Source organism: Mustela nigripes, chromosome 3 (genome assembly GCF_022355385.1).
Source record: "Mustela nigripes isolate SB6536 chromosome 3, MUSNIG.SB6536, whole genome shotgun sequence".
NCBI classification, from domain to species: domain Eukaryota; kingdom Metazoa; phylum Chordata; class Mammalia; order Carnivora; family Mustelidae; genus Mustela; species Mustela nigripes.
Genome location: NC_081559.1, coordinates 37,127,375 through 37,146,625, shown reverse-complemented (window position 1 = coordinate 37,146,625; position 19,251 = coordinate 37,127,375). Strand labels below are relative to the sequence as shown.

Sequence of the window (19,251 nt, the reverse complement as noted above, 5' to 3'; positions counted from 1 at the left end):
TCCCTGGGGGTGCTGGCTATCGGGTGGGGGCTTGGGGTGCCGGCTCTCGGGTTGGGGGGGCGCCAGCCCCGGGCATGCTCAGAGCGCGCAGGTCCGGGCGGCGGCGGCGGCGGCGGCGGCGGCGGGGGAGGAGGAGGGAGCGGTCGCCGCCGCCGCCGCCGCCGTGCGCTCGCGGGCCCGGGCGGAGCTGCGCAGTCCTCTCGCTGCTGCGCCAGGACAGCCGGCGCGCGGCCGTGCCCACAAGTTGCCGGCAGCTGAGCGCGGCGCCGCCTCCTCCGCTCGCGCCCCCAGCTCCCACCCCGCGGCGGCGGCCGGCTCGGGGTCGCACCTCCTGCGGACGCCGACCCCAGATGTAAAGCGGCACCGGAGCCCCTCGCCCCCTCTACCCCCTGGCGCGATCCAGAATCTGGCCAACGTCTCCTCTGCCAAACCCCGGGCTGGAAGATGTGGCAGCCGGCCACCGAGCGCCTGCAGGTAAGGGGCCCACGCACAGCCGGGGGCCAGCCTGGAGGAAGAGGTGCCCCGGCCGGAGGAGCCCAGGGGGCGCCTCTGCCCACTTGTCGGGGATTTACCCAGAGCGGTCGTGTGAGACGCGTGGGTAGGAACATGATGCTGTCAGCTTACCCCAGCGCCGGGCACCCGACGGGGGCGAAGGGCTGATGAATGGACAAATGCGCCGCTTCGGGCGTTACAACTTCTGGCGTGGGGTGTTTGTGTGCGTGTTGCTAGATGTAAGGTTGCACTTCCTGACCAGCAATTCTCGATCGCATTCCACTGACACGATTTACTGGTCTGGGGTTAGGGTTTTCGCATCCAGATTTTTCTTCTTCTTCTTCTTCTTCTTCTTTTTTTTTTTTTTTTTTTTTTTTTTTGTCTCCAGGAAAGACAGAGGAAATGATTTGTGAAAGCATCCATTTGCCAGTATGATTTGAAAATATCAAACTTGCTTTGGCTTGGTCATGATATGCCTTTTATTTTACTTTACTTTACTTTTTTTTTTCCTATTTGTTGATGCTCTCCTTTCATATTCCCTGAACTTCAGCTCCCCTACATATTTTGAAAATCAAAAGTTAAGTTCAGCCAGGAATAATACTTAGGCTCTGGGTCATGCCATCAAAAGTTTTTCAGTGCTGTCTACTGAAATGACAGACTGCCTTTAATTTGGATTCTGAAGCTGGGGTGTGGGGAAGGGGGTCAAAATGAGAAAGAGGGATGTTTATGGGAAGGAGCTCCTTCAGTGATGCTTGGGACCCTGGAATTGCCCAGACTGCAAGGTTTGATGACTGTCTTTTGCTCCCAAACATTCTCAAGAGAGAGGGCAGCTACTCTGCTGGATAAAATCCCCTGAATCCTGAAGTGAAACTTTTGGCAGGCTCAGAACCACATTGTTTCATAGTAAACTTTGAAGAAATGTTTAAGTGGTAAAATATAGTACCATTGGAAGCTGAGTGGGTCTGAAGACTTAGAACAGTGGAGGCCCAGGAGCCCTGGCTGGCTTGGGAGGTTTCTCAGTGAAAATGGAAAGCTCCCAATGGAGAATGCTGACTGTCCCTTAGATGTTGGGAGAGGTGAACCTTTGCCTGGGAGTTCTCATCCTGAGGATTTACCTGCAGAGGGCATTGCATTTAGTAGAAACAGACACCCCCCTCCCCAATCCCATTTCTAGCCTCCCTGGGCCTGTGGATTTGGAGGGAGTGGGTTCATATTAACAGAACCTGAGAGACCACGCCAGTCCCCCCAGGGTCTCAAACAGACTAGTCTAACAAGAATAGGGACTTCTAGCCTTGGGGACAAGGTGGTGCGTGACCAACCTCTGACCTCCTGGTCCTAGTAAGAGAACATCACATCAAGCTCTGAATGACTGGCCAAAGGTAAGTTAATGTATTTTGGTAGTGACACCAGTTACCAGTTGTGCATTTGAATCCCTCCTTCTGCTCAGGGCATGGCTTCTATTCTAAAGGAAGGGGTGACTGAGCAGGGTGGAGGGTTCCCGCATCAAATGAGGAGGGTAGCTCACAGAAGTCCTTAGAGAGATGAGACCAGAGTTCCTGGAGGTGGCTTTTCTGGCCTGGGGCTCTGTGCCTCTGCAAAGTTTGTGGATTTTGTCTCTTGAAGTTTTTCTCCCGGCCTGTTTCATTTAAGGACTCCTGTGTGCTGCAGAGCACGTGACCCTTGGCAGGCGAGAGCTTTGGCTTGCGTTCCGCATGGCAATCGTTCCTTTACTAGAAATGTCCTCCTGGCTCTCCTGTGAAATGTACACATGTGCGTTGGGCACGAGTCTGGTTTATTACAGTTTGCGCTTGCAATGCCTTTCTTTCATTTTGAAGTGTCATGTTGAAAGAGCCGGGCTTTGGGCTTTTGAAAGCTCAAGTAAACATGTCTTATCACTGACAAGATCAAATCCCTGTTGGAAGGTTCCTCCCAACACAAGGCTCAATTTCATGCTCCCTCCCCCCCCCCCCCATTTAAATTAGTCCACAAGCCGGTTCTCTTTTAAAGGTTCGGCTCAAGCCTTGCAATTATAGAAGGGAGCCAAATGAAAAAAAATCTTCATAGTCACGGCTTCTTTCCAAAGAGCAGCTTGACTCTTCTTTCAAAACACACAATTTGTATGCTTTTACTTCTTGTTTCTGGGGGAGGGAGTTGTTGAGGGTGAGGTGGTGAGTGAGCTGTGTGTAATAATATTTTATTTACATTCCTTGTGGTTATGTTTGTCACAGTCTCTGTTTGCTGTCTGGGATTTTTTTCTTCCCCTTTTTGCCCTCAGGGCATCACCATATAGGAACGTTGGTTTCCCAATCCTTGGTCCATGGGATGCTTTATCTTGCCCTGATTTTGTGGCCCAGGAGATGGTGATGAAAATTGTGTTCAAAGGGGAAATAAATGATAACTTCCCTCATGAATGAAGTTACAGCCCCACCCTTCCCACACAAATCCTAACCTTCTCCTACAACCTCATTAATTTTTTTCTTCATTAATTTTTAATGTAAGACTTCAATTTAGATGAGCTGGAGTGCAGCAAATCCTTCAAGGAAGCATTCCCAGAGCTTCCTAATAGGACTACGGACTCAGGAGCCAATTTATTGTACAAATACCTGGAAACAAAAGAGGCGAGGGAAGAAAAGAGTGACATCTTTTCTTAATCGATTTCATGAGTTCCTGCTAGATGATGCCCCTTCAAAGGTTCTGTGGCCCTGGGAGCGTGGCAGAAACTTGCTCAGGTCAGACAGTCACTCTCTAGCTAATTTGGGGTTGGCAACCAGCCTTTTTTGCTCAGGAAATGACATCTTTGATCGGATTTGAGTATCGCTATCAATACTCACTTGTTTGCCAAACAAAATGATGCTGATGTTTCCCGATTTGAGATATAGCTGCTTGACCCAAATCCAGCACGGGCGAAGGGACCTGTTGCCCCCGAGCAGGGCTGAGCTGGATCATTTCTCATTCAGTCACACACCCTGCGGCAAGTTCATCTGCTCCCCTGAATGTTAAAACTTCTGTTGCGTCCCACTCGAGCCCTGTTTGGGAGCTCCTGCCATTAAAAATATAATAGGATCAAAAGGGATGTGAAGATTTAAATTACCACCCCAACTTTTAAAAATGAATAAATATGAGTTCTTCCCTTTTCACCTTCTGTACTACACAGTAGACTTTTTTTTTTCTTTTTTCTTGGAGGGACTCAGGAGAGTTATAAATTTTTCAAGAAGCAGATTTGAAACAGGCTCTTCTCAGAAAACTAAAAGGGACTTTTCAGTAGAAAAGGGCTATGCACTGTATTTTTTTTTGTTGTTGTTGTTGTTGTTTTTTAACATAGGGATGAGATTACTTCTGGCCTGGGTATTTTAAAAATTGCATGGGTTTCCTAATTGTCTTAATTCTCGGGCAGAGGAGAATCCATTAGAAATGGCAGACTCATCCATACAGGAGTGAGGAGACGTTAGCTATAGCAACGTGTATCTCCCCAGAGCATGTCTTCAGTGAGCTCCCAGATGCATTTTTCTGCAGGCCAGGAAAGGAGGAGAGCAAACGAAAAATGAATGGAGGCTGAATCTGAGACAAAGGAGGCCCACAGATCCTTGCCTGCGGTGTAGTTCTTACAAGGATGGCGTGGAACGTGATAGTAGGAAGGTGGATGAGAAGCGAGTTCTAGAAAATTGTAATTGTGGAGTCAATGTGTAACTGTTTTCTTATGAGTTTTTTTTTTTTAAATATTTATTATTTATTTGAGGGAGAGGGTGGGAGAGAGTGAGAGAATGAGCAGGAGAGGCAGAGGGAGAGAATCTCTAGCAGACTCTGCTGAGTACAGAGCCCATTGCAGGGCCTGAGCTCATGACCTGAACCCAGACCAGAAAACCAGATCCTGCTTTCTTTGGTTTCTGGTGAAGCTCTGGGCTGGCAAAAAAGGTTCAAGTCAACAAAGCTGAAGTTTGACTGGAGAGAAAACTTGGGAGATTTTAGGTGAGAGTACTTCATCTGCCAGGATCACCTTGCCCTTTCTCTGCCATGCTTAGCTGGTAGATTTCACCCTGACGTGGCTTGGGGATCGTTTTTGACTTATTTTCCTATGATTATGCCCCTTGCAATTTACCCCTGAGAAGTGATGGAAGAACCCTTTAGAATGTCAGCTGGAGACCATTAGACCAGGCCCGCCAAGCAGAGGGAAGACTTTGGCAAGTAGGACACTTTTCCAGGCTGATCAAATTGGCAAAAGGAACACAGATTAAGGAAGGTAATGACAGCAGCCCATTTTTACGGAGCACTGGCTGTGTGTGTGTGTGGCACTGTGCTAAGGGGTTTTATTTGAATTATCTTGTTCATTTATCTTTCATGGCCACTTTTATCACCATTTCATAGTGAAAACAAAACAAAACAAAACAAAAAGCCTGAAAGCCAAAGACATTAAATGATTTGGTCAGGGTTGGAGAGCTAGAAATGAGCGGAGCTGGAATCAGAACCAGGTGGTCCTCAGAGCTTACTTCTTAGCCCCTTGTCTGTAGTGCAAAAGGAGAAGACGATGCTGTACACATGCTGGCGCTCTGGTTCCTAAGAACTAGAATTATAGCAGGGGTGGTCCCAGGGGCTCAGAGAGGCGCCTGTCGTCTTTCTTGTGAAAGCAGATGGTTGCCTGTGCCGACGAGGGCTACCCTCTTTGGGTGGCTCGCACCTCTGGGGGAAGTAAGCTGCTGTGTCGTACTTTAGCTGAAATTCTCCGTTGCCATTGACGGTGGAGTCTCTTCATCTGGAGCACGTGACATTTTCGAACCGGGAGACCTTGAAGGCTGGTAATCAAGCCTGATCTTGTCTGCAGTCCTTTCACATTTGAACCAAAATTGGGGGGAAGGGAGGAAGGAGGTTGGGGAGTTCAGGAGCAATTGCTTGGAAATTAGTGGTAGGTACTCTTAGTGAGGCAAAGGTTTCTCACCAAATCGATTCTAGCTTTTACCATTCTTTTCATTCCTCTTGGATGAGTAAGTACAAAGCCTTGGACTTTATCGTTTATAAAACACTCGGAGTGATCACGACTTTGAAGTCTTTCAGAAGCAGAATGCTATCTTACATCATTGAATCTTTCTCTCAGTTTGTCAGTGAAATCTCCATCAAGAGACTTGCAAAATGCCAGCCTTGGAAACAACTCTGCCCCCTGGTTATCCATTGCCTAATTGGGCTGTTTAATGTTGACTGTACTGGGTTATCTTGGGATGTTAGGCAACATTTGCATTTTGTTTGATGTTCCAGATTGGCTCTGCCCTCCCACCTCCCTTTGCACGGATTCCCATCCTTACTGTTTATATTAATCCAGTCTACTGGGTCCTGGAAGAGTCCATCCGGGACAGACTGGGGAATCAGGCTCTGTTCCACGGGGCTGTTCGATGCCACAAATAGCGAGTAGCAACAGTGCCGGGAGTCCTTAGTGGTCAGCAAACAAAAGTAGTACAGAAATGCTCTTAACACTGCAGTGTGTTTCAGTCAGCAAACCTCTCCCCCCCCCTCCGCCCCGCCCCTCCCACTGGGCCCAAATCTCAACGGAGACTTTGTGTAAGTACAGCATGAAGACATAGTTGAGGTCGTTGTCTAAAGACCTCCTTGGAGTCTAGCGGAATTAGTTACTATCATCTTATGTTAACTTAAAAAGCAGTTTTGATCCCAGTTTAGCTGCCAACCAGTGATACAGCATCCCCATATTACCCAGGTCCAAGCCCTCAGGCCACGAACCGGAAAAGGACAGCGTCAGGAACCAGACACAGACTGGCTTTGTGCCTTTGGCCTATTTCAATGCTTCCAAAGCCTCAGGGAGCTCGTTCCCCTCATGCTGGTGTCCCTTGGGGTCCTCATCTTGCTGAGGTCTTCTCTCCCATGCCTGATTGCCAGGAGCTTCTTCCTTTTCCGTCCGTGGCTGCCACTGAGGTCTTGCCTTGATAAGGGAGATTCCAGCAGCGAGAACACTACCTCCTTCTGCTTGTTGAAGCTCGTCAGGTCTTTCCTTACTTGCTCCCTTGGCCTTCCTAACTTCCTCACTGACACAGTTACTGAGGGACCCAGGTTCAGACTCAAACCCTGGTCTCCATGTCTTACTCATTGTTTGGGTTGAGTTGGGTCAACATGTTCCCTTACTCCCCAGATATATGCTGAAGTCCTAACCCTGCTACCTGGGAACGTTTGCCTTGTTTGAAAATAGGGTCTGTGCGGAGGTCATCGAGTTGAGTCACTCTGGACTACGGGAGTTCTAAATCCTGTGACGGGTGCCCTTCTTTTTTTTATTTTTATTTTTTTTTTTAAAGATTTTATTTATTTGACAGAGATCACAAGTAGGCAGAGAGGCAGGCAGAGAGAGAGAGGGGGAGGCAGGCTCCCTGCTGAGCAGAGAGCCCAATGTGGGGCTCGATCCCAGGACCCTGAGATCATGACCTGAGCCGAAGTCAGAGGCTTAACCCACTGAGCCACCCACAGGTGCCCCTATGGGTGTCCTTCTAAGGAGCGATTTGAAGGCACAGAGGAGGCACAGGAAGGAAAGCCTTGTGAAGACAGAGTCAGAGAATGAAGTTAGGCTTCTCCACAAGCCAAGGAATGCCAGGGGTTGCTGGCAGCCACCAGAAGCCAGAAGAAAGAATCAAGGGAGGGGTCTTCCTTGAGCCTTTGCGGGGAGCGTGGCCCTGCCCGCATCTTGATTTGGGACTTCCAGCCTCCAGAACTCTGAGAGAATACATTTCTATTCTTTTAAGCCGCCCCGTGTGTGGTAATTTGTCACAGCAGCCACAGAAAACTAATGCGCTCATGAAACCATATTGCTTTTGATCACGTTCTCTGTGTTTCTGGAAGCCTAGGTATGCCTGACTTTCATAAACTGGGACAAAATGAACATGTCTCTATAGTGTGCTCTTTTTGTACTGAATGTGTGAATTTATTTACAGTAGATTCAGAGAAAATGAAAACAGACATTATAAAACAACTAAATTACTGCTTCTTTCTCCCTCATCTGCTTCTGGTCAACGTCCTAGGAAGGGCGGCAAACGGGTTTTGTGTTGCTAAAGGGAGTGCCTCTGGAAAATATAGTAAATGTGCTTCAAGAGGTAGTTAACTTTGGTCATTAAAATTATGGGATGTGAAAGATAGTTTGCTTTAAGGCGGATCTCAGCGATACTTTTCCAGGCAGGCGGAGACTGAGGGAAGGCTGGGGTTTTATCCTCAAAACAGTCCCGCTTGTCAGAGTCTGGGCAGGGTCTCTGGGTAGCAGACCCGCCAGTGACTGCCTCTCCCCAACAGGGATGAAGGTGGGTTGACTTGAGATTCTATTCATGGCAGCCCCAGATGATGGTCTGGTTGATTATTTGCATCTGGTTGGATATTTTGGTTTGTTTTTGTTTTTTACTTGGTAACGGTATAAATTATCTTAATGAAGAACCTCTTTCTATTGCGGAACTCACTTTGGAGACAAAAAGTGAATGTCATGAGGAGTCGTCACACTTGCTTTCCTGGGCCGACTGCTCTTCTCCCCACAGCAGCTTTGGTGGCTCCAACAGCCGGTTGGGGGGGAGGTGTGGGGGGAGCAAGGAGCCCTGGGGTCTTCCACCTCTTCTAGGGAAGAGCCTGTGTCCTTTTAAAAGGCCATCTCACCTTTCATTGTCTTCCTCAGGAAGGAGTGAATATGGCCTGTGGGGATGGGGAGGGCTGGGAGAGCAGATCTGCCAGGAGCAAGTGGCTCCTTGATTGTCATTCTTCTGTGAGAACAGCTCCATTACGATCCCTTTGTGAAGGATCCTTTCCTCACAGCTTCTTCGTAGTTGTGGGTCTGAGGATAAACCCACAGATGGCATCGCCCTATCTTCCCACCGCATGCTTTCATGCCTTTCTGTCAGGAACCCCTGGCTTTTTCCCAGGTGTGTGGGATGTCCTGGGGTACAGGCCCCCCTCCATGGGGAATTGTAGAGCCCACCATTTCCTTTCTGAGTGTCCTGTGGATATTCCCCTGGAACCATGGGGCCCTGGTGCTGTTGGGAGGCTGGTTTTTGTCGGGCCTAAAATCTCTGTAGCTTCCGGCCTTCGCTTCCTAGCACTGCCATCACAGAGCACCACAGGCTGGGCGTCGTCGGCAACAGAAACTTGTTGTCTCACAGATCTGGAGGCCGCAGGTCTGAAATCAAGCCAAGAGGCAGGGTTGGTTTCTTTGGAGGCCGTGAGGGAGAATCTGTTCCATGCCTTCCTCCTCGCTCCTGGTCGTTTTCTGGAAATCTTAGCTGTCCCTTGGCTTGTGGCAGCATTGCCAGTCTGCAGACGGAGCTCTCCCTGGGTGAGTCTTTTCAGAGGGATACCCGCCATCTTGGATCAGGGGTCCAACCTCCGCCATCTTGGATCAGGGGCCCAACCTCCTCTCGTCCTATCCCACCTTAGCTAATGACATCTGCGATGAGCCTGTTTCTAAGTAAGGTACATTCTGAGGTATTGGGGTTTAGGATTTTAGCATATGAATTTTGGGAGAGACATAGTTCAGTCTATAACACTTACTTTAGAATTTTCTTTTGAGTATTTTCCATGCACCAGTATATTTTTCCCTACTTGAACCAACCACGCAAAAAAACAAAAACAAAAACAAAACCAATGGGAACTCCCCACCCCAAATGGTAGTAAGGATGTGAAATGGAATGGCATATCTGCTTTGTGTCATGACTACTATTTTATACTTGATTTGACTGAGAAATGATGAAATAATAGCTGCTTAGGGTGACAAGGTAACAAATCCATCAGCTGGGAAGTATGTTCAGAAGCTTGTCCCTTTCTCAGTTCCCAATTCTACTTGTGAAGGAAACTCATATAGGAAACTCATGATCGTGATTTTTCCACAGTTTTGTCCAGGTCTGTGCAAACATATACAGATACAGAGATGCACATTTAGATCTTTCTCATATATTTCGATAATAAAATCATATTGTATATGTATTGCTATGCATTTGTTTTTTCACTTTACAAAGTGCTTCTTAGGTATCTCTTCTGGTCATTACAGTGATCCCCTTTCCATGATTCTGCTTTCCATGGTTTCAATTACTTGCGGTCAACTACAATCCAAAAACATATGACCCTTCTTCTGACAGATCATTTACATGACAACACCTACATCCTTCACCTTATTACAAGCAGAAAGATGAGTATAATATGATATTTTGAGAGACAGAGAGAGACCACATTCACTGAACTTTTGTGACGGTATATTATTATAACTTTTGTATTTTATTATCAGTTACTGTTAATCTCTTATTGTGTCTAACTAAATTAAAGTTTATCACAGGTATGTATGTATAGGTAAAAACAGAACATGCATAGAGTTTGCTAATGGTTTCAGACATCCACTGGGGGTTGGAACATATTCCTCATTAAGGGGGGGACTACTCTAACTTAGCTCCAACTTATTCCTTTTAGTCCCTCTATAGAATTTGCGATAGAGTGGGACCACAATTTATTCAGGAGTTCCTCTATCAGAGCGTATCTGGGGCAAGTCTGTGTTCTATTGTTGTTCTCCTGCCTGTAGGTAATACTGTTATAACTCCCTGGGCATGTCCTTACGTACTTGTGTTTCTATTTCTTTAGATGGGAGTGGTAGCACTGGGATTGCTACATCTAGGAGTATGCATCTTTTATGTTTTAGCAGCTGTTAAAGAAGGCCTTCTGTGAGAATTCTTTCTGATCAGAAGTGTGTGCAATTCTGGCAGAGGTGCAAAGAACACAGTTTGCTGGAGAAAGGATAGTCTTTTCAGCAAATGATGCTGGAATAATGGGATATCCCCGTGCAAGATAACCAACTCCAAACTGTAATCCTTCCTTCATATATCTGGCATATAAAAACTCACTCACAATTCATCACAGGCCTAAATGCAAAACCTCAAAACCGTGGAACTTCCAGACAAAGATAGTAGAAAATCTTCGTAGCTTTTTGTACATTCGTATAAACATTCCTAATATCAAGACAGTGACCAGGGCCATCACACCCCAAAGTTACTCTGGATCAGGCCCAGATTTCTTAGAAGGATCACAAAAATGTGATCAATAAAAGGAAAATGTGACTAAATGGGATTTTATCAAAATGAAAACCTGCTCTTTAAGCTATTTTGACAAGAGAATGAATAGGTAAGACATAGACTGGGAGAAAACACTTGCAAATCCTATATCTGTAAGAAAGGACTTGTATCCGGGATATCGAGAGGACTCTCATAATAAGAAGCTGAACAACCCAATTGGAAAACAAACAAACAAACAATAAACAATTTGAACAAAAAAGTTGTATGGACAGGAAATAAGCACAAGGATGTTAAACATCATGAATCAGGGAGAAAATGCAAATTATAACCACAGTGAGATATCACTACCTAACTCCAGAATAGCTCAAATTAAAGAGACTTCAACCACACCACACACCAGCAAGGATGTGGATGAACTGGGGCTCTTACCGGTGATGGAAGGCAGATTAGTGGATCTGAGGATCGGATGGGAGGAAAAAATTTGAAAAGGGCTTGAGTACGTGTTTGGGAGTGATGGATAGGCTCAACATCTTGATTATAGTGATGGTTTGATGGGCTTATCTAGATGTCAAAACTTGGAAATTACGTAGTATATTACGTTTTGGATATATTTCTAGATAACTGTTTAAAAAAGGAGATGTGAAGGAGTCATTGTATGTCAGGCACTGTGTTAGGTGTTGGGGGATTAACATGGTTCCTACCCTCACTTCTGTGAATTCTTAGTAGCTTTCATGTTCTTTTAACTGGAAATTAAAATCCTAACCTAGCATATAAATAACTATCTATTTTTTTTCTTAGAGTTCCATTCACTCCTTTTAAAGCATTCCTTTATTTAGTCCTTGAAATGACATGTTTCATCAACGGCAATTTGCTTGAAGGTCCTAAGGGAAACTAGTAGTTGAGCAAAAGAAGAAATCCCACCCAAAGGGTAGACGGTTCCAGTTGGTGCCTCGTTGTTCCTTCTGTCATTTTGCCCCCTTCCCTGTTCTTGCTCCTGGTGGCTTGTTTCTGACTTCTTTCCAACCTGTCCAGATGGCTTAGTCCTCTGAGGCCTAGGTCAACCCTAGTGGCCAGTGGACTCCGGAGATTGTGCTGTTGAGTGGGTGACTTTCCAGGGTTGTGACCCCATGGCTGGCTGGACCATCTTCTTGATATTCACCTCCTGCAGTGGAAAACAGAGTATATACCATGAAAAGCCACGAATGGGTCTGGATTCCAGTTTGTGAATGTGACGTGCCTAGCAGAGGTGGAGGGTCTGGATTAATTATGAAATAGTTCTTTTTCCCATGAGTATAGCAACTCAAAACTTTAGCTAGCACAAAGCGACTTTACCAACGGCCATTGAACCTTAGCAGAATGCTGTCGAGAAGCAGTCACAAAAATAACGTTAATCTAGTTTTAAAAACATTTTTTTTTTCTCCTCAAGGAGGCACTTGACTCAATCTCTTTTGAAGGGCAAAGAATGTAAGACTTTGTTCACTAAGTATCTAAGGGGACCATGTGGTATATTGTCCAGCTGAGGTCCTGCTGAGGTGATGGGGACACTATTAGTAATTCACTGGAATAGCAGGCATAAACCAGAGTCCCCTGGCAAAACAAGCTTTATGGTCACCCCTAAAAATGGTAGGTAAAATGTTAGACTCCTGTTCCTCACTGTTTCACTTTGGGAGTGAAGGAAAGAAATGAAATACGTGAGATGGGCAGGATAATACAGCAGGTAGGCAGAAAAGCCAGGGAGAGGAGACATTGGGGAGATGGGCGTGGGGGGTGAGGAATGTGTACATAAAACAGAGGAAGAAGTGGAAGGTGGAGGAAGTCACGTAGGCACCTAGACCAACCCTGGTACGGAACGTATGGTGCTCCCCAAAAGGTAGCGGTCACACGTTCCGTGTAGCTGTAGGCCTATGGAAACATTATTCTTTTGAGCAAAGGGGTCAGAGGTTCACCTGTGCTCAGCGGTGCTGAATGCTTTGGTGGATTTTCTGGATGTTTTGGAAAAATAAGGTTTTTTCAGATGAAGAGCTAGAAAACTTTGAGAGGAAAAAAAAAAAAGGAGTTCCAAAGCCAAAGGATGGGCAGCTTGGCGGAAGTGGAAATAGAGAATGTGGAAGTGAATAGAGGATATTTCTTTAGGCTACGAATCTGGCTCCCTTTGACCCATATTGGCTGTTGAAGAGGGGAGAGACTGTGGGGTTTTTAATCAGGTTCATGGATATAAATCTTGGCTGCCTCACTCATTAGAAGTTACTTCAGGGTCTCTGATCTGCATTTTTTTCGACTTTAAAATGGGGGTAATAACATTTAGCTCTTGACTACTCATTGAGGTAGAGACTACAAAGAACTTAGCATGGCAACTGGCAGTTACAGCAAGTCAGTAAACCTCATTCCTTCCAGTTCCAAAGGATGAATTAGGAATAGCTGCGCAGCATCTTAGGGCTAGATGGATAATAGAATTTTGACGTTTCTCAAACTGTGTTCCACAGAGCAAGCTACTCATATGAGTCTTGCTACTGAGGGTTCTGTCTTTAAGTAGGACTGGGACGCAGTGGGTGAATCGAAGTGAGTCTGGTTTACTGCAGGAATTCTTGCAGCCTTTGAGATGCCAGTGCCCCGTGAATTTCCACGTGAGGGAGAGGAGAAGCCAGCCCTTTGTGAAGAACAGTCCTGCAGTCCAGAGGGCTTCAGAACTTGAACTTCTTTAAGTTGACAAACTGGGCCTGAGGCTTGGCTCTAGCTTACACAAATATTTCCTTTGGCACCTCCAGTGTCTATAAAAACTTGACAAATTAGTTTCCAGGATTGAAAAATTAGAGGAGTTTATAAGGAAATCTGGACTTTCTGGTTCTCTTAGAAAATGGGAGCGTCAAGCCACCGTGGGTTCTGACCCAGTGACCCTCGGCCGACGCTGTTCCATGTGGACCGGAAGTGGCTTCCCGCTTGTCCCAGGCCTTACAGAGCAGGTGTCACTAAGTCCCAGAAGCTGATGGGTCTGGGGCCCTTGGGTGGAGACTCCTGGTCCAGTTGAGCTCCTTCCTTTGGCTGGTGGGAAAACTAAATCCAAAGTTCATGGTGTCCTTGGAATCGGGACGGGATTCTTGGTCTTCTGACTTTCAAAGCCAAGGCAATAGAAAATTGTGTGACTGTGTTTATTGGCTTAGCATTATTCTTTCCTCTGTAGGCACAGCTCTGGGAGCCCACCTTCAGGTGCTGGGGCCAGCTCTTCTCCCCTCTTTCTAGGGAGCTGTGGGCCGGAGTCTGTGTGATTGGAGCAAAGCCTTGTCATCACTCCTTCTCTGCAGGGCACGTAGAAGCATGGGAACCATAAGCGGCCTTGTGGTGCACTTGCCGTGTGCTAATCTTGAGCAGGGGAGGGTTTCCAGGCAGAAGTGGGAGGCTCCTCTGACTTTTCACTGAATCCACACTACTGTTTCCTGCATAGCCCATGCCAGGCAAGTAGAAATTTCTCATTGTTATAATATTGGCTCATTTGGGGTCATTTTGACTGCCAAACATTCGCACAGATTGTCTCCAAAAGGGGGGGAGATTCAGAGGATGGAGAGTAGTTTTTAATTTAATGGCTTTCGGCATTTTCCTCACAGATTTTCAGCCAATGAGGAAATGCTCAAGTGTTATTTCAGGAAACCTAAACTGAAAGACATCTTCAATGGTGACAACACCTTCATATTTAAGAATCTGTTTCCAACAAAAAAACACACATGAAACAAACCAAACTAAACCAAACCAAACCAAACAAAACAAAAAAATAAGAAAGAAAATAACCCCCCAAAACCAATAAAAGCATTCTGTAGATGCTTTCTGATCCTCTTGGGAGAAGATCTGAAGCTTACCGTACGTACCTTCCCAGATATGCTGCTGGTCTCCTTAGCTCTGCCCATTCCTGCAGAATTATGGGATCTGATTATTTTCAGCACTACAAGTACATGGAGTTAAACAGAAAGTAGCTTAAGCTATAAACCAATGAATTAGACCTCTCACTCTCAACCTATGTTTGGTTCCTGAAGGTGCGAACATTGTGTACGTCCTGGTGCCTCTGAGTTAGACCATCTAGTTAGGTCGGAGACCTATTGCTCCTCCGTTGGACCCCCTTCCAATAAAAGTTTATGACTGTATTGATAACTACTCTGCAAATTATTGACACTATAATCAGACTCAGAGTTGGGTTATTATTTATCTTTCCTTCTTAACTAATCTAAGTTAATCTAAACCTGTTTTCCTACAGCACCTTTTATTTTTACTTATTTGTTTTTTAGAGAGAGAGTGATAGTAAGAGAGTATGAATAGTGGAAGAGCACAGGGAGAGGGAGAGAGAGAATCTTAAGCTGACTCCACACTGAGGCTCATTGCAGGGGTTGATCTCAGGACTCTGGGATCATGACTGGAGATGAAATCAAGAGTCAGACACCTAACTGACTGAGCCACCTGGGTGCCTGCCTACAGCACTTTCAAAACCAAAAATTCATCTGAAACAGTTTCTGCTGCACAGAGTTGACTCAGCCGTAGCAGAAAAGGAAAGAGAGAATGCTCGCTGCCGAACATAAAGCTTTTGGTCAATCTGAAAGCTCAGAATATACAGTTATGTATTAGATCCTTATATAGTTCTGTAAAGATTGGTTTTTGGTTCGTAAAGAAATTCAAATGCTTTTGAAGTATTTTTCAGTAAAAGAAATACCACTGACACATTAAAATGAGACTAGCTTAGTCTCATGGTCAAATACTGGTCATATAATGAAGGATTTGGTTGTACCTAAAAACCTAGGATAAGACTATAACTGAACCTGAAACCTCCAGCTCTGAGCTTCCCAGTGGCCTAAGGAAGAAGGGAAACTTGATGAATTACTTAGCTCTCATTATCTAATAGTAGAATCTCCATCAAGCCAACTGGAGCCCCAAATATTTTCCTAAATTGAAAATCCTAGAAATTACCATGTGGTTCTTTATATGGCATGTCGTAGCACAAACTCTTGAGTGATAATATTAATTGTAGTTTTTGACAAAGATGTCTGTGGAAGTTGAAAAAATAAACAATTAAGTAGGAATGCTAAGACTGTTTATGTAGCAGTACAAGTGGACATCTGTGGGTTTTTCGTGCCCAACTTCATTTCCCATCTTCTGGTCACAGCACCCTGATCTCACTTTTGGTCCCTCTCCTGTGTGTGGGGGACTCCATTTATTTCAAGGAGAGGGGCTGTCAGTGTGCCCTCCTCTAGCTGTGGCATCCGTGTGTGCTCCTGGTATCTACGTTAATCAGACACTTTCTCCCAAAACTGGGATCCCGAGCAGGGTGGCAAAAAGGCTGGAAATCGCCCAAACCAATTATTCTGCCCACCGAGATCTGTAGTCCTGCTGTGTAGACCCCAGCAGCTTCTTGATCCCTATCCTTCCTGAGCTTGGTCCTTCTGTATCGCCTTTCAATCTGGTATCACTCTGATAATGAATTTGTTTCTTCTCCAGTGAGCTGGAGTTGGTGTTTACTGCTTGCAACTCCTGCCAACTCTGATTGCAGACTCAGACTGATACACAGGAAGAATTTTCCTTGAACCCACTGATGGCCAGCCTTCAAATTCTGTGTCCGCCAGTGTTCTGTGTGGAGCAGAGCTGGCATGTGGAGAAAAGCGAGACTGCCATGCTTGAAGGGTCTCCGAGATCCCAACCAGAAGGTCAGGCACACACACCTCTCCTTCCTTATGGGTACCCTTTCCTCATCAAAAGGGTGCTTGCTCCACTGGGAAGTGGAGAAAAGGTACAGACCTTTCTCTGCCTAGAATTTGTCTTGCACCTAGACTTACTTGAGTAAGTGCCACTGAACAAGAAGAATCCCCCTTATCTTATAGTCCTGGCCCACAGCTTCCATGTTCTGGCCCACTGCTGGAGGATGACTTTTGTACTTGTTGTTTATAAGGCTATAACTCGGCATCTGCTATAAATCTTAAGGTTTTTTTTATAACTTGGATATCACTCTCACCTTTCTGCCAAATCTCTGTATTGAAAAGGCGGCCTATGATTTTAAGTAATGATGCTTTTACGACGTCCAAAACAAATCAAGTAATTTTGGTCCACATTATCAGATGAATCCCTCTGGTCTCTGAATCTGGGGTAGAAATGGTGGTGGGCAGTGCAAATGGCTGTTTTGGCCAAAATAGCCAAAGAGTTCCAGCCTCAGACTCTCTGAGTCTCAGTGCTCGAGAAACATCTGTAGCTGTTGGTTGAAAATGTGAATGGCTCCTTAAGTTCACTCTAGGACAGTGTGGGCTCTTCAGCCCAGAAAGTTAAATACATCCAACTCTGGCAGTCCTGACCTTCTGGGTAGAGAATGTAGTTCACTAGTCTTCAAGACCTGCTTTGCCACTTTGATTTAATACCAGGCGGAAATCTTCAAAACAAAGCTCTCTGAATCCAGGAAAGTTCATCTGGCATCAGTTAGCTCGGGCGCCCCCCCTGTCCCCCCTTCCCCACCCCACCCCCTTGTCTTTTCTCTAAGGGCTTGATGCTTTGTAGAAAATGAATGGCTTTGCAAAAGTGCAAATTTGGGAGAGCGTTGTACAACCAAAGAAAATTCAAATTAGTATTCCCCCTGTGGGAATCCTCTTGGGGAAATTGAAATTATACCGAAATGTTCACGTATAGAATACAGCCAATATCTGTTTTAGGATGTTGACAGACTGTTTGAATGATACAGCTTGGTGGTTTTCTGGAAGTAAGGTGGTCTAGAGAAGGAAGAATAAGGAGTCTAAAAAAACGTACTAATTGGTGTTTCCTTCTCTCTGTTGTGTTAATGGTAAATAGCACAGACTCAATGCTGATCTTTTTACTCCTTGGCCCAGAGAACTGGCGTTTTTCTTCATAACGTAATTTAATGCCCTTGTTGGACAGAGGCTGTGCGCGCTCTGAACAGGAGGGGACGTGTGCTGGCAGGGTCCCTTGGAGCAGGGCAAGCATTCAGCAAAAACTTGGAGGGAGTCTTTTGGAAATAAAACCTAATTTGCAGGGATCTCTACTCATAAGGTAGTCTTGCTCTGTGATTTGGGGCCATATCTGTGTTTTCTCCATTTTGTGTGGACTACCTCCTTTTCTTGCTTTTCTCCTCCTGCTTTCCTCGCAACTAATGGGAGTGAAGCTCTTTCCACTCCTGCATTTCTCTGAGCTCTCTTGCTCACTGCTGTATGTTTCAGACATTTTTTAGTAGCTCTCCCAGGGGGTGATGGCCACCTCTCCTTTCTCCCGTCTTCCTTTTCAGTGGCACCAGGCTCTTTGGTGGACTGGAAGTCACAGCTAAATTGGACAAAAACAAGTTTGACATCAAAGTCATTGTTTTGGGGGATTGTTAAAAAAATTCTTTCTTCTCACTTCTCTTTTTGATTTGGCTTTTGGCTCAGAGTGCATAATCTGTGCCTTAGATGGTCATCAGAACTCATTTCTTGGGTTGTAGATGAAGAAGACAAGTGGATTCATTTTGATCCAAGTCCTGGAAGAAATTGATAGACTGTTGATTGCTTGTAAAATGCACTTTAAAAAGTCTTTCTTGGAGCTTAGCAGATGCCTGCTTTCGTTATGTTAAGAAACTGACGGTGTTTATCTTTTTTATTTCAATCATTGGCCCCTCTAAATAGGAAATTTAACTTTGATTTGAAGCTATTAATGCCTGCTGGTAAATAAGAAAATGCGTGATAGAGCAAATTATTTTTCGTCTCTTGCATTTCTTATGGGCATCTCAGACTCAGGGGAATTTTTATGTAGCATAACAATTTCACAAGTGTTAGCATGTTTTTTTAAACTTCACATTATAAATAGGAGAAGAAGTCTGCTTCAGAAATTTAAAGCTAGATTAAAGTTGGCCAGAGCAGAAGGCAAAGTCATGGCTCTGTTACAACTCACATCTTGGGGTTTGGGGTAGTCTACTGACAATGCAGTAGATTCAGATAAAATTGCTCTTATTATGGATTAATACTTCTTGACCTATACATCTCGGAACTTGAGAGGGTCATGGAATTTTTTCTAAGACATCTGTGACCTCTGGGGCGCCTGGGTGGCTCAGTTGGTTAAGTGTCTGTCTGCCTTTGGCTCAGGTCATGACCTCCGGTCCTGGGATTGAGCCCCATGTGGGCTTCCCTGCTCAGTGGGGAGTCTGCTTCCCCCTCTGCCTCTTCTCCTCCCTCCTGCTTGTGCTTTCTTTCTCTTGCTCTCAAATCATTAAATAAAATCTTAAAAAAAAAAAAAGACATCTGTGAACCCTATGTGCATTTCCTAGAGACCAAAAATATATACCTTGCAAATATATCAAGTACTTTTCAAACCTTGTGTGTTTTATTGAAAGAAATATTTATTTAAATAATTATTGATTCATAATGACTTTTGGACTTTATGCATATTTTCAAGTACTAGATGTGGGTCAGCTTCCCCTCCTGGTTTTACTTTCAGCAAATGTTATGGGTCTTCTATTTTTAGGTGAGGAGCCAAACTGGATTATAAAGTGGGTCTACAGAAGTGGTTCCTGTGTTCGAGGTTTCAGTCAGTTAAATAGAAAGTAGATTGTTGTTAATGGAGGAGCCTTCCATCACAAGACTGAGGAGGGCAAAAGAGAAGAGCCTTTGTAATCCGTCCCATTTTATTCCGAACACGAAAGCTTCCCTTCAGGTCCTCCCCAGGGGGATGCTGTTGTCTCAGGGATGAGGACTATGTGTGGCCACATATTGGTCTGGAGAACAGATATATTTTTTACATATTTTAT

General features: G+C 45.1%; 1 protein-coding gene across 1 annotated transcript in view; it reads left to right on the top strand.

The window, feature by feature from the left end:
* The first annotated feature begins 357 nt into the window (after window positions 1-357).
* PID1 (phosphotyrosine interaction domain containing 1) overlaps window positions 358-19,251 on the top strand; it is a 229,549-nt gene continuing 210,655 nt past the window's right edge. Inside the window, exon 1 of the mRNA XM_059392707.1 lies at window positions 358-474. Coding sequence (XP_059248690.1) covers window positions 445-474 — 30 coding nt within the window. The 5' untranslated portion in view covers window positions 358-444. The remainder of the gene's footprint in view (window positions 475-19,251) is intronic.